This window comes from Xenopus laevis, chromosome 8L, assembly GCF_017654675.1.
Source record: "Xenopus laevis strain J_2021 chromosome 8L, Xenopus_laevis_v10.1, whole genome shotgun sequence".
NCBI lineage: Eukaryota > Metazoa > Chordata > Amphibia > Anura > Pipidae > Xenopus > Xenopus laevis.
In genome coordinates this window covers 38,270,653-38,286,331 of record NC_054385.1, presented here as the reverse complement: position 1 = coordinate 38,286,331, position 15,679 = coordinate 38,270,653, and the positions used below count along the sequence as shown (strand labels likewise).

Sequence of the window (15,679 nt, the reverse complement as noted above, 5' to 3'; positions counted from 1 at the left end):
AATGTACCCCCTGTTATAAAATTCAAATACTCCTTGGTACTTATAATATATTATAAGTACCAAGGAGTTCCATGACCATATAAAAACAAGGCAAAAGACCCTAGTGTTTTTTTTTATACAGGTCATGGAATTCCAAGGTGAATAATATCCTCATATTTTGCAACAGGGTATTATAATCCACAAGATTCAGTGAGTCCTGTGACAGAAATGACATCATTAATCTCCGATTATAACCAATGACATCACTAAGCACTGTTTAGAAGGATATAATTTACAGGCTATCCATGGCTCTTGTCTATTATATGTTATAATACACAGAAGCCATGAATATCCTGTAAATTATATCCATGTACCAGAATGGAATAGTGAGGTCTCCTTTCTATCATTGCTAAAATTCAACTCTCCACATTCCCTTGATCTACTGACTGCCCACTGTGCTCATGGACATGAATTTATATTGGAATTAATTTCAAGACATATGGAGGGATTCATGGGTATGCAATGTGATTATTTTGAATAGGAAATGATTGTTTTTTGACCATGTAAATTCAGATTTTCTATGAATGTATAGTCCAGCGCCAAAACTAAGGGTAGGCATGGTAGGAGGTGCAATTAGAGAAGCTAGCAAGCAGCAAACTTCAGGGAGGCAAGCAGTAGGTGTGCAGGTAGAGGTGTGGTGGGCAGAGCAGGGGATGGGAGTTCTTGGGGTGAGCAAGCCGGGGACGGGTTGAATGAAGAACACCAGGCAAAGTAGTATTTGCCTTTGGCCCCATCACTTGCTCTGTTATAATCTGATTAACCTGAAGAAGAATATATAATTAACGTTATTTATTTGAAGTTGTGATATATGTATGAAATGAAGCCTGTTTGCTTGGACACATAGTTTTAGTTTTTAAGCATAATGCATGGCTTTTGTTATGTTTTATTAATAGTACAGTATAAATGTAGAGCATAGTATAGGTATGGGATCCAGTATTATCCAGAAAGCTCCAAATTACGGAAAGGCTGTCTCCCATAGACTCCATTTTATCCAAATAATGCACATTTTGATTTCCTTTTTTTCTGTAATAATAAAACAGTAGCTTGTACTTGACCACACCTAAGATATAATTAATCCTTATTGGAAGCAAAACCAGCCTGTTGGCTTACATGATTTTGTAGGAGATTTAAGTAATGAAATTCCAAATTATGTAAAGCCCCAGGTGCTGATAACAGGCCCTATACCTGTATAGATATCAAGTAGAATAGCCAGTAGTCAGCATTAGAATGATTGGTATGTGTGGAGTATAATGAACGAAATGTGCTTTATAACAAGGCATTGTTTATGTTATCTCTTTAGATATATACCTCTTTTGCAGGATTTTATCAATTTTTATTTTCCCCTGTTTATTAAAGGAAAGAGCATTGCTCAGTAGATAAGACCATAACTGTATTTGTTAGCAGAGGACATAAGATGGAAAAACAGAAAATGCATTCTAGTAGAAGGCTCAGACAATCAGATTTATTTCAACTGGCGCTTAAATGTTCCATTTTGTGTATTTGTTTATTTAAATTTTTTCCAGCTTTGCGACTTGCTTCTTAGGGTACCCAGAAACATACTGAGTGGTTGATCCTTGGTCTTTATCCAGGAAGTGATTTAGCATATAACATGTAACTCTTGAGTAATTCCCTTTCTGTAGCATACTAACCATGGGTACTCTATAATACTAATGGATATTGAAGAATGATAAGGATTTTAGAGAGGGTGGTGATAGCATTCATAATAATTATCCTCAGAAATATATCCACTTTTTATCTGATATACTGGTGCAAAACTAGCGTGAGGGGCACATACCACATTGCTGCTAAATACTGTATACTATGCTCCCTGCCCTGCCTCTTCTAGGTGCTTGCTATAATTAGTATTGCCATTTAATTAATTCAGCCACTTCTTGGCTCTATATGATGAGCCATCAGACCTACTTGGAGAGAGCAGTTTGTTTTCTAAGTACTCAACCTTTCCGTAATGAGTATCCTACTAATCAGGCCATGTGCTCATTAGGAAATAATTAAACCGGCAATTAATAGACTAATAAAAAGGGAATATGGCTGAGATAAAATGACATAATTGACACTTTTGGTCTTGGCACAGTAAGCAGCTTCTAACTATAAATGAGTCGTTAGCATTCTATGACATAATTAGGCTTATTTTTAAAGGAAAATTATCACACAAAATCTTAATTTTAGCTCCAGTCTCCTGATCTTGATACATTTGGTGTCCCAGGTTTGTAGGGAAAACAATGTTTTATTCATTTAAAGGTCAAGACTAGAAGAGTCACTTGGAAAGACCTTGACCATAAAAATGTATTATCTTCTATGCTCCAATGGAAAGTGAAGCTTCAATAACTTTAATAACAGCACAGAACTGAATCAGTAAGACCTTACCTTAGTGCAGTCTTGGGTGGAAATATGAGCTGGAATATGAATTTTGATTTTAAAGAACTGCATTAGATATACATTTATTTGAATGTAGAATTATCATAAATCAGGTATTACAGCTGCAATAGGTAGTTCAGTGGCATCTCAGTACTAATTAAGTATTCTCGTTGTGGGGAAGTTTAAGAGTAGTGCAGAATATTCCTGGTTGTCATCAAAAGGAAATTACCCTTCTAATTCCACTCCATATCTGTATGTTGAATGCTCTTGTCTGTCTCCCTGTTAATGCTTGTTGTCTGCGCTGGCTAGGTCCACCAGTTTGTGTGATGGGATTAAGTGAGAACCTTGCAATGACTCTGGAGTTATATTACATACATGTGTTTCACCAAATAATATGGCTGTGCTTGTGCTTGCAGTATCCTTGCAAGATATAAATATGAGGAAGGCTTTTAAAAGTTCCACGGTGCAGAATCAGCAGGTGGTGTCCCGGAACTCAATCCCCAACCCCGTCATGGAAATATACCATCGCTGCGACAAACCTCCTCCGCTCAATATCCTCACACCCTACAGGTGATAAACTCCTTTTAATGAGAGAACTGTCTGATGATAAACTGTAAGGGCAGGAAAGTGATTCTGCATTCGAATGTAGGAAGCACATAAACAATTAGTAGCGGATACATTTAGAATGAGCTTCAGAATTTTGTGTATTAGGCAGCCAATGGGCTTTTTATAGTAAATAATGATTTTTATTACCGATTTGATTTACACAGGATTAAGATAAGACTCATGAATAACAAGAACTTTGCCTAAATATTATTTTAGATGTTTTCGTGCATATTAGAGAATTAGCAATGTTTTATTTTTCATCTTGCAATTGTGACTTAATCACAGAGATCTTGTCGCTCATGCAGTAAGCTGCCTTGCTGCAGGTTTGATTGAAGCTTAAGAAACAGGTTACACTCTTAAGAGTAATATTCTCAAGGATCCAGGAGTAGCAGTAGATCCAATATTCTGTAGGGGAGATTTACGTTACCCTGGGGTGCAAGTGCTATATTTGGACAAAAAAACTGTGTGTTTACCTGCATTGGATGGTGATGATGGCCACATTGCAGTCCATCTGGCGGACAGTCTGAACAAGTATAAAATATGTGAAAACTTTTATCAATCATCCTACTTTTTTTGCAGGAATATATAGGGCAGTAAATATCAGTTCCCATATGCCTTTAGTGGAAGTACAATAATTATTAATAGTAATTATTAATCAAGGGACCTGATGAGTTGCTAAAACTGTATTTATTGGGATATATTTTCTTTGCTTCCATTTCAGAGATGATAAGAAGGATGGCCTTAGATTCTACACTGATCCATCATACTTCTTTAATTTATGGAAGGAAAAGATGTTGCAAGCTACTGAGGATAAGAGGAAGGAAAAGAGAAGACAGAAAGTAAGTCTTGTCTTCTTGTTTTTAGTGTTTTTTTAGCTGGGATTGAGCGTTAGCATAAAATAATAAATTTTACCTGGCTGGTAGTGGGGGAATTTCAGGTGCATCAATGGGATTCAAGGTAAAAGGAGTCAGAAAGTGGTAAAAAAAACAAGCGAATGGAGGAGGAGGGAGAGGATGTAGAAAAGCAACAGAATGATCTGACGTGCAAGGGAATGGAAAAAGATTCTGGAATGGGAAAAGAGGAGAGAGGCCTGGGAGCCATTGTTGAGCAGAAAATAGAGGAGGATCAAGAGGAACCAAGAAACTGGAGAAAGGGGGAAGAGTGTGTATTGTGCACGGAGAGGCTGGATTAGGTAGGAAATAAAATGAAATAATGTGCATTAGAATAAATATCTGTGAGAAACCAATGCATTATAAAGAGCAGCTCAGGGGAAGAACCATCTTCTCTGCACAATGTGGGAGTTCTGAAGCTCCCTATGAATGATCACTGACTCACCTGCTCACCTACTTGTGAGTCACAAGTTAAAAACAAGAATAACTGTAAGAATTTTACCAGTGCTATGGAGTCGGTACATTAATCCTTCAACTCCAACTCCGACTACTCTGTTTGTAAAGGAACAGTAAAACTGAAAGTGAGTTCATTAAAATATAATGTACTGTTGCTTTGCACTGGTAAAATTAGCATGTTTGCTTCAGAACGACTTCTTTATATACAAGCTGCTGTGTAGCCATCGGGGCAGCCATTCAAGCTGGAATAAAGTAGAAAAGGCACCAGTTACATAGCTCATAACTGGTAATTCTAAGCCAAAATCAAAGTTAAACTACATAAACCAAAAACAACTGTAAAACCTAAAACAACATATATATTAACTGAACCTTGCATATAGCTGTATAATAATTGTTAAATACAATCCAAAACTAACTAAAGTTTTGTTCTTAGAAACAGAATTGCTTCTGTCATACTCTCCTCACAGAAGCTCTTACATCTGATTTTATTTTCGGTGTATTTTAAATTATTAGGAGTCGAAGTCTGTACATTGTGGGCAACTCCGACTCCAGATACCCAAGATTGCTTCTGACTCCGACTCCACGCCTCATGCTCCACAGCTCAGAATTTTACACAAAATAATACACATTTTCAATATGGTAGTTTCTTCCTTAAGTCTGTCTTTCATTTCAGAGACAGATAGTGACATTTTCTGTGATATACACATACCCTGACCATACATCATTGTAACCATTGGCAACACATTGGAAAGGCTTCTTATGAAATCCCGTAATATGATATTGGTAGCACAGACCCTCAGGTACTGGAATGGAAAGGGACGTCTGTCCACCCACATATTCCAGGGATCCTGACATGCTCTGCAGTATCTTGACATGCTCTGCAATACAAAATAAAAAAGTAATTGTACTGCAGAATGCCCTTTTTGTATTTTTGCTGCTGTTTATCTACATTCAGGAGCTTCTTACCATCCACTGCATTCCAGTGACCCTATAATGTATTCTGATAGGGCCCAGAACATTTGAATGCAAATGAAATTGTCTTGGACATATAGCATTGATGTTAATGTGAAGGCCTCTGGCATGGGATCCTTGCCAAATATCTCAGCACTCAGCTTGCAGCTCTGGGTGGCAGTAATTGGAGTTTGCATGTGCACTGATGTTGATTTGTTATGGCGGCTTTCTTTACTGTCACCCTGGAATGGCACGCTATAAAGCCAGAGCTCATCACCCCCCCCCCCCCCGCCGCAGGGCTTACGCTTTTTCACCTCTCCTCCTGTTTCATCACAGAACAATTTGTCACCTTCAGTAAGGACTAAGCTGTCTTGCTTATTTAAGATATTTAAAGTACAATATTTATTTATACATTTGCTATATAAAATTCACTTTTATTCTTCATAAGACCCATGAGTGCTCATCTACTTTCTGGATATATATATATAGTAGTCCATCTTCACAAGGGCAGCACCCTGCTGTTATCGTGTTCCCTAGGTGCACGGTAAAAAATTTAAATACTTCAAGAAGACCAGCAACACCAGCCATGAGGAAGGTCCCTGCGTGGCCCGAAACGTCACGTCGGCTATTCATGCAATAAATGAATACACTTTGATTTGATACACAAAAATCCTGGTGTTGCTGGTCTTCTTGAAGTGTATATATATATATATATATATATATATATATATATATATATATATGTATATATATACTGTATATATATTTATTTATAGTCAATGTATTAAGAGAGCAGAATCATAGCAAACAGTACTGACTGATTGCTATGGGTAACTAATGCTTTGCTGTTTATATCACTTTAACCCTATTATTTATTATGAGACAACTATTTTTCACGGGGTGGGGTCAGGAAAAGGCCAACATGGAAAGCTGTGTTTCCTGAGAAGTGGGATAGGTTGGCACAATGTGTAAGTATACATGAGATATTTTTTTTCTCCCTGCAATCCTGCTTTTTCCCTATTGCACATGTCCATATTCCCACTGCAATCCTGCCTCTTACCCCCTGGAGTGTTAAAGGGGTTGTTCATGTTTAAATGTATTATATACTGAGACAATTTGACATTTGTTTTCATTTTTAATTATTTGTGGGTTTTGAGTTATTTAGCTTTTTATTCAGCAGCTCTCCCGTTTGTAGTTTCAGTGATCTGGTTGCTAAGGTCCAAATTAAACTAGCAGCCATGCATTGATCCGTATAAGAGACTTGCATATGAATAAGAGAGGGCCTGAATAGAACAATTAATAGTAAAAAGTAACAATAAATGTGTAACCTTACAGAGCATTTGATTTTGAGAAGGGGGTCAGTGACCCCCATGTTTAAGGTGAAGGTAAAAGGAGTCAGAAAAAGGCAAATAATTTAAAAACGATACAAAAGAAACAATGAACGCCAATTGAAATGTTGCGTAGAATTAGCCATTCTATAACATACTAAATGTTAACTTAAAGGTAAACCATCCCCTTAAGGGCAGTGCAAAAGGACAGCATGTGGCACGAGGCCTGAGGAAGGAGACAAATAAGCTGCAATATTACAGTTGGAACCCCAAAGCTTTACATTTTTAACTTTAGAAAGTATTAAACTGTTTTCAACAGGATTGCCACCATTTTGCTTCTTGAAGAATCCAACTTCTTGGTCTTAACTCTTCTAGTGATTCTCAAAAGCCACTTAGTTCTTCTAATGGTTCACTGCAGAAATTTCAAAATGTAAAACACAGGACTTAGTTATATTTATACCCCGATTTCCCTGTAACGATACACTTGTATATTCACAGGAGCAAAGGTTGGTTGAGGATCCAACACGAGAGGTGAAGAAAGTGCGCAAAGCCCGGAACCGGAGGCTAGAGTGGAATATGATGGCCTATGATAAGGAGCTCAGACCAGATAACAGGTTCTCACCATCCCCATATCATGTGGCTTCATCCGAGGGATCACTGTCCCCAGATAATAGGCAGGTTCCATATATGATGTGTCAGAATGTAGATGTTTGCAGGATGGGGAAGCAGGCAAAACTAATGGAGACATTTCAGTCCTATGTAAACTGTATCTTATCTGTGCCTAGAAGCGATCAACATGGTTGTTGGGTTTTACTGAATATATATACAGTATATATATATATATATATATATATATATATATATATATATATATATATATATATATATATACTGTATATATATATATATATATATATATATATATATATATATATATATATATATATATATATATTAATGGTGCTCATTATATACTGAAGATGTGTAATATGAGGATTGCAGAACTGTACAGGTATAGGATCCATGATCTGGAAACGTATTCACCAGAAAGCTCCAAACTACAGGAAAGCCATGGACTCCATTATAATAATTCACATCTTTCTGTAATAATAAGACAATGCCTTGAAGTTGATTCCCAGCTAAGAAATAATTAATCCTTATTAAAAACAATGCCATTTGGTTTTATTCATGTTTAAATTATTTATGAAACCCTCATATGTAATTAAAGGCACTACGTTTGCCCAGGAGCAGTAACCCATAGCAACCAATAAGATCTTTGCTTTTAAACAGATGACCAGTAAATGCTACCCGCTGATTGGTTGCTATGGGTTACTGCTCCTGGACTTAGTGCCATTTATTAAATAACCCCCAAATTATGGTGAAATGAATTACAGAAACACCCCTTATCTTAAAACCCCAGGTCCTGGTTAACATGTCCTATACCTTTATTTTGTTTTTTAAGATCTGTGATTGCAAAATGGCAACACAAACATATGGAAAGGAATAATCTCATTAGTCTGGGACTGCTTCCCCTCTGAATTAAATTTAGAAAATACATTACCAAACATCCATTCTGTGTGGGCTGACAGGACATCATGCAATTTGGGCTCTTATGATAAACCTTCTTGTAATTTCATTCTTTTCTTCCCTGCAGGTCTTATGCTTCAGATCTGGATCACTCTTACCCTGCCAGCCCCAATCACCCAGGGCAGCAAATCATGGCCCCTGCCCCTCATTTGGAGAACAAGGATATCATCCTAATGGCCACTCAGGCCCAAGAGCATGGCTACCGCTCCTCTGCGCCTGGTAGCCGACAGAACAGTCTGAACAGAGCACAGCAAGCTCATGCACCACAGCAGCCTGAGGCTATACTAAATGGGCCACGTCCACAAGTGATGAAGGATTATGGGTAAAGAATATTTCTTCTTTCATAAAATGGCAAGAAAAGCATCATCATTTCAAACAGCATAGTTTACAAAAGGGCGTCCATTGTCATAATTATTTGGTATAAGTGCATACATAATGAAAAAGAAGGGTTTTCAGTTAGAATATCCATACAATACCAAGGTGTACCAGTGGTTATAGACTGGCATCTACATGGTTTCATAGTAATTGAAATATGTCTCCTGACTAATCCCGTGCTGTAGCTTTTCTAGGGTAGCGATCTCTATGACCAATACTAATTTTTAAATGATACCATTAAAGAGATGGGTTTGAAGGTGCTGCAAGTCTATCTCTTTGGTCCAACACTTGGGCAGATCCACTCAGGAAATGTCTACAATTATAATAAAAACAGTGACTCCACTATTACCCCAGCAATGAGGCAGTATGTACTATAAGCATTCACACTTACTGCCATTCTGCATGCATTTGGCTATAACAGAAGGTTTCAGCACCTTGGAGAGCTCACAGTTTAGCTGTAATGTATGTATGTATGCAATTTATATATATATAAACGCCTACTACTAGCTACTATTGCCAATTTATTACATCAAAAGCATAAATCTATATACATAAAAACATATCAACCCAATAATAAACATACGAATACTGACCAAATTCATCCAAAAGCAGTTGTAAATACAATACCACTAAAATTTGTGGAATGTCCACTTTATCATATTGTTTAAAGAAAGAAAATGTACCGGGTACTGTGTATGGAGATGGCATGCATGGAGGGAAGAATTTTAGTTATTTTTCCCTTTTTATTTTTACAGTGGTCAGCAGGTGCCAATGACAGAATACTTTGTGCCTCCCGCTCCTCCACCACCACCTCCCGTGATTCCCTCTGCACAAACTGCCTTCGATAGCCCTATTTCTGCTCCTACGCCAGTGGCCCCCAACATAGCTGCTCTCTCTTCATACATACCTGCACCTCCTCCTGCACCCCCCTGTCCATATTCTGGCTCTCCTCCTCAAGCTGGGCCTGTAGGACCCCCAGTTGCCCCACCTCCCCCACCGCCAGGCCCACCAACTATCACTGCTTCCCCTGCTCATGCAGCCTCTCCTCCAACTCTCACTGTGGAACCAAGGAAACCTCAGATTCCACTCATGCCAATAAGTGATGCCAGGAGCGACTTACTGTCAGCCATTCGAAGGGGTAAGTGGATTATCTCCGTTCAACATTTATTGGAGCAATGTGTATATGAAAGAAGGAATCAGCTGCTGTATTATATATCTATGCCGGATAGTTGGTTAGACTCATGCACACGGGACAGGTTGTTCCAATTAGCCTTCTATGGAAAAAGCCCATCAACTATTACTGATGATGACAGGTGGTTTCCATTACTACTAATGACAGGCTCCTTCAGTGACATGAGAGAGAACTTAACAGCATTGCAATTTACCTTATAGTTTGAGTACCTTCTGCTTTCTTGTATGGTGCCTGAGAATTGATTGGAGGAAAATGGTCACCTGACAAAGTAGATGTACCAATCCTTTATGTGCTTTAGCCAGCAGGCAAAATATTTCAAGCAGACACAGTTGCCGAAATCGGAAATGTTAAATGTCAGATAAAGAAATAAGTATTTATATTATTAAAGTGAATAAGATCAGCTTGAGTTGTGCAAACTGCAAAGGGATTTTATTCAAGTATAGAACCAGATCTTACCCTAATCTGCAGACTGGGCCCCCCGTTAGGGATTCCCTGCTCTAGGCCAAGCCCACCAATTACATTACAGCAACAATGTACCTCCAGAGCAACACAGATTTATCAAGTGTTGAATTGAATTTCAAATTCAAATTATCAAGTTTTTTTTATGGTCAAAACTGTCAAATTCGACTAGGGAATTATTCCAATTCGATTCGAGTTTTTCCAAAAATTCTAATTCAGTTTTTGAGATTTATCATATACTGGTCCTTTAAGAACTCGAATTTGACTATCGAAATTTATTTTAAACTTTGGGTGAATAGGCTGTATTCTAATCGTTCGAATCAAAGCTTTACCGCACTGGATCGAATTCGAATCAAAGGATTTGCCCCAAAAAACTTCTAAATGACCAAATGACTCCAAATAGATTCTAGGAGGTCCCCCATAGACTAAAACAGTCATAAAAATAGTCAAAGTTGCATTTTTAAAGAGACAGTACATGATAAATTTTGTTATTCGAATAATCTAATTTTGGACTATTTGATAGTCAAAGTACACTAAAATTAGCTCAAAAATCAAATTTTTAAATTCTGATTTATTGCCTATGTATCTCAGTGACAGATATCTTACAATATTTCTATTTTTATGATTTCAAGGTTTCCAGCTGCGGAAAGTCCAAGAGCAACGTGAGCAGGAGGCAAAGAAAGAACCTGTGGGCAATGACGTGGCGACCATACTGTCTCGAAGGATTGCCGTGGAGTACAGCGAGTCAGACGATGACTCCGAACTTGAAGAAAATGAATGGTCTGATTAGAGTTAACTTTGCCTTTTTGTGCTCCCCTCTCACCCCAAGCTGTAAACGCTGATTCTGTCTCCAGTCACACTGTGGGATAGTGCAGCTCCTTCACCACTGTGTGTGTGTGTGTGTGTGTGCGTGTATGAATATATACATTAATCCGCACATATACAAAAACCTGAACTTCAGCGTTGCATTTTGAGTTCCATGCCATTGAATTATATTGTACAATGTCCAGGGGAGGAGAACAGGAGGCTAATGAGCTTTATGTGCCAAAAGAACTCCTAGATCACTGGCAGCATAGCTGCACACACAAAGGCAGCGCAACTAGAAGTTCTTATTTTCCAGTCGGGTTTGCAGGTTGCACAGAAACAAGGACGCCTTCCTAACGATAGATTCGACTTTACTTTTTTCCTTGTCCTGTGTGTGCTGACGTTTTACAATATATCTATACATACAGTATATATATAGAGAGAGAGATATAAAAAGAGAATGACCAAAATATAATTATATATATAAATATGTATAAATATCTGAGGTTTACCAGTCAGCAGTAAAGTGTTACCATTTACTATTCATTAAGTAAAAATATAGGGAGCGTATACCTGAAGTATATAGAAAAACATTTATTGTGTAATATTATGTGTTTACAATTAACTTTAAGGCGCAGCTGCTCTATCGGTTCTCTACGTTCCTGCCTCTTGTCAGGGAGCGTTATATGCCTGCATCAGGAGTATGTGTAGCATGTGTTACTGCTGTAAAATACATACATGCTTTCGACCTTACTGCCTGATCATCTGGGCAGTCCTATGCATGGCATTTGATCTGTGCAAACGGCTGATACACTGCTGTAGGTGTGTGCATGGTGCATCAGCAGAGACAGAATTTAGAGGAACTGCCACTGTACCCATCAGCCTATGTATGGCCATTTACACAGTGACTGGCTTATGCAGTGTTGGGCTGGGGGGCCTGGGGCCCACCGGGATTACTGTCCAGGGCCCCCCTCTGGACTCCCTGGCCCCACCACTGTGACGGCACGCATGAGCGAACAGTGCTGTACAGCACTGAAAATGGTTTCTTTTTGTATGGCCAGGAAATCAGGAGAGGGGGTCTGGCCCTGCAGGGGCTCATGAGGGCCGGCGCCCACCGGGTTTTTCCCGGTGTCCCGCCAGGCCTGTCCGATCCTGGTTTTATGGGACAATTAGTCAGAAGATAGAAGGGTCTGCCACTGTATGGCACCTTGATTGTGAGTCAGAGTTCAAATCTAGGCTTACTTTGTTGCTGTGGAACACTATTCCAGCTGTTATAGATTTACCTATACTAGATATACAGGACCTGGATGAATGAAAATCTTCATAGTCAGTATTCTACGAATTATAAAAACCTGTATAAAAATCATTCCTTGTTTTATGATTATCCATTGAGCACAGACTATTGAAAGTGGAAAATTTATTTTCAGCAATTTCTGGTGATTTCAAATTCGGGTTTGGATTTGATATTTAATTACTAGTATCAAATCCAAATAGTATGGATACCATACATCCCTAATATATTATATATATATATATATATATATATATATATATATATATATATATAGGAAAATAGCTGCACTCACTTACTGGAGTAAAAGCCTGGGTGCACATTGCAGAAAAGTCATATAGAATATCATGTAAAGTAAATAGTGATGCACCGAATGCAGGATTCAGTTCGGGATTCAGCCTTTTCCATCGGGATTCGGATTTGGCCAAATCCTTCTGCCTAGCCAATCCAAATCCGAATCCTAATTTGCATATGCAAGAAACTGTGTGACTTTTTGGAAGTAAAAATGTTTTCCCCTTTCCATATGCAAATTAGGATTTGGTTCAGTATTCGGCCAAATCTTTCTCAAATGATTCAGAGGTTCGGCCGAATCCAAAATAGTGGATTCGGTGCATCACTAAAAGCAAGGCACTCACAGGACTTAAAATATGATGAAAAAGAGATCAAATTTATTGGAATAATAAATAAACTTGATCTTTTTTTCACCATATTTTAAGTCATGTGAGTGCCTTGATTTACATGATATTATATATATATATATATATATATATATATATATATATATATATATATATATATCCAAACAGCCTGGTGCACTCTTAATCCTCACATTTCAAATGCCGGGTGCAGGTCAATGATATGCATACATACAGAATATATATATTTTAAATTTCATATAGCTTGTGCCGACTTCTCTTTGACCCTCATTGTCCCCAACAAATAAGCAGCCTTGGTATATGTTTCCAAGCCTTCGTAGCTCAGTGCCAATTAATTCAAGCAAAATAAGGTTTTTCTAGCTGCCAGTTAGTACAAATATGACATCTTCCACTTTCGAGAGAGAATTGCCTGGCCCCTCCACTTAATACAGTTGAGTTTATCACTTCATCTGTCTCCTTGGAAACTCTGCTCCTGCTGTAACATCAAAGCTTTCCTCCACTCTCTCCTTTGCATTCGCTCGCCGAATCACAGCTGAGCTTTAAATAGCAAGAGCGCCCTGACAGTTATTTTTATTTTATGCTTCCCCCCCCCCATTAAATTACTTTTCTATTTTTCGGCACTTGAATATGTTTTTTTTTAAAGAAAAAACAAGGAGATTATATTGTTTTGGCATCTAGAGGAGCAGGAAATACATTGCGCTAGGATTACTGAGAGGGTAAAGCCAATGACACATCCCTTTGTTACCTGCCTAAAAATCTATTCTGTTTTCTATTGAGGTATTCCATTAACGGGAATGTAAGCATTGAGTTTGTCCCTCGTTGTACTGGAAAGCAAAGCTGGAGTAGTCGGCAGTTTGTGGCTGTAAATTAGTGTAAAAAAGTGTTAAAGTGTTGGTGGGCCAAGCATTGGTGGTTCAGGAGCTGGGATGGAGGCCTTTGGAGGGGGTAGGTAGGGTTTCATTCTCCTTTAATAAGTGACCCCTAAATATCCCTGAAGAACTTATGGATCAAACAAACAACCTATTTTTAAAGGGGATGCAAACCTAAATAGAAAGTTTTTCCATAAAAAAAGCAAATGTGATTTTAAGCCTTGATCTGATATACATTCTTTAGAGTTTTTTCCCCAAGTTTATTTGTAAATAAAAATGATACTAAAGCAGTATCTGCTGTTCTGTGCACTGTTGGTTAGAACTAGGGATGCACCGAATCCACTATTTCGGAGACGGGCGAACCCTCGAATCCTCCGTGGAAAGATTTGGCCATACCGAATCCGAATCCTAATTTGCATATTCAAATTAGGGGTGGGAAGGGGAAAACATTTTTACTTCCTTTTGTGCCAAAAAGTCATGCGATTTCCCTCCCCACCCCTAATTTGCATATGCAAATTAGGATTCAGTTCGGTATTCGGCCTGCTAAAAAAGGCCGAATCCTGGCCGAATCCCGAACCGAATCCTGAATTCGGTGCATCCCTAGTTAGAACTACAAGAACCATAGTATTAATTTTTCAGCAGACAGCTCTCCTCTAGCCAGTATTCCATTTCTCTCAATGCCCAAATTTACTCCACATCAGATCACTCCAACTTGCAGTGCAACATAAAATGAAACGGAAGCTAATCAGAGCACAAGTCACATGGCTAAGGGCACTTGGGAAAGTAAGAAAAAGGCTAGCTTCAACTTAAATACAAATAAAAAAACAGTACAGGATTCTGATGCTAGAGTGATATTAACTCATAAGCCGATGAATAAAAAAATGAAATAACTCAAAACAATAAAAAATTAAAAGTAATTGCAAATTCTACCCTCTACATCATAGAGATGATCAACCCCTTAAACAGTTATTAATATGTATGGGTTGCTTAGCGTTACATTTGCTGTCATTATGCAAAATGTTATATTTGTGTTTTATGTTACTTTAATAAGCATAAAAATCCTCTATCATTTATAATGTGCTTCTGAAATGAAGAGAGGACTAACAAATCACAGGTCAGCTTTAAAAGAGACAGTCTTAGTGGAAGATTGAGGACGTCTCGATACATTGCTGATAATGGATATGCTGGCGTACTAAAGCCTGCTTGGGAAACCCTTAAAGCACATAGGAAAACCCAAAGCAATAACCTGACATTTTGCTGTTAAATATCCATAAAGACACAATTCTAAGTTGCAGTGAAATAATGGTATGCTCCGGAAATTTTTACAAAGGATAAAAACCTTTAGTTTCATGTCTTGCTGTATATCAGACTTTCTTGGCAATATCCATTACTCTTACTATATCCGATTATGGGCATACGTAGCCTGATATAGTGGAAAGAGTCAAGGGCAAAGCAATTTTAGGTATTTCTTGGGAAAAGATGAACCCCACTTAGCTGCTAAAGGCAACATAAACCTGAAAAGTTTTGACGGGGACTGGGGATGGAGTTTGTTGGTCCCAGAAGCTGCTGCTTGTCCGTCCCTCTGTTGAGTTGACCCTGACCTTGTTTTCTGACAATATTTAGTTGAATATACGGAAATATGAAGATATTATATTGTTCCAGTATTGATGTGGCAAATGAAATTTGTGATGTATTTGGGTGCGAGTCTCATTGATAGCGGGGAATGTGCTGAACAAAAGGAGTATAAATCCTGAAATGAGCCATATTTACAGTGACCTAAAAAAAAACGAAGCAGCGGCA

The 15,679-nt window shown here is 38.1% G+C and overlaps 1 protein-coding gene across 2 annotated transcripts in view; it reads left to right on the top strand.

The window, feature by feature from the left end:
* The window catches only part of LOC108698377 (wiskott-Aldrich syndrome protein family member 3), a 45,105-nt gene extending 32,300 nt beyond the window's left edge, over positions 1-12,805 (top strand). The window contains exons 4-9 of one of the 2 annotated variants that reach the window (XM_018229810.2): positions 2,832-2,985; positions 3,743-3,860; positions 7,145-7,260; positions 8,301-8,555; positions 9,364-9,746; positions 10,892-12,805. In XM_018229810.2, the coding sequence (XP_018085299.1) occupies positions 2,832-2,985; positions 3,743-3,860; positions 7,145-7,260; positions 8,301-8,555; positions 9,364-9,746; positions 10,892-11,049 (1,184 nt within the window). In that variant the 3' untranslated portion in view covers positions 11,050-12,805. Of the gene's footprint in view, positions 1-2,831; positions 2,986-3,742; positions 3,861-7,144; positions 7,321-8,300; positions 8,556-9,363; positions 9,747-10,891 lie in introns of both variants that reach the window. The other variant, XM_018229809.2, reaches the window with a different exon arrangement.
* Positions 12,806-15,679: the final 2,874 nt, after the last annotated feature.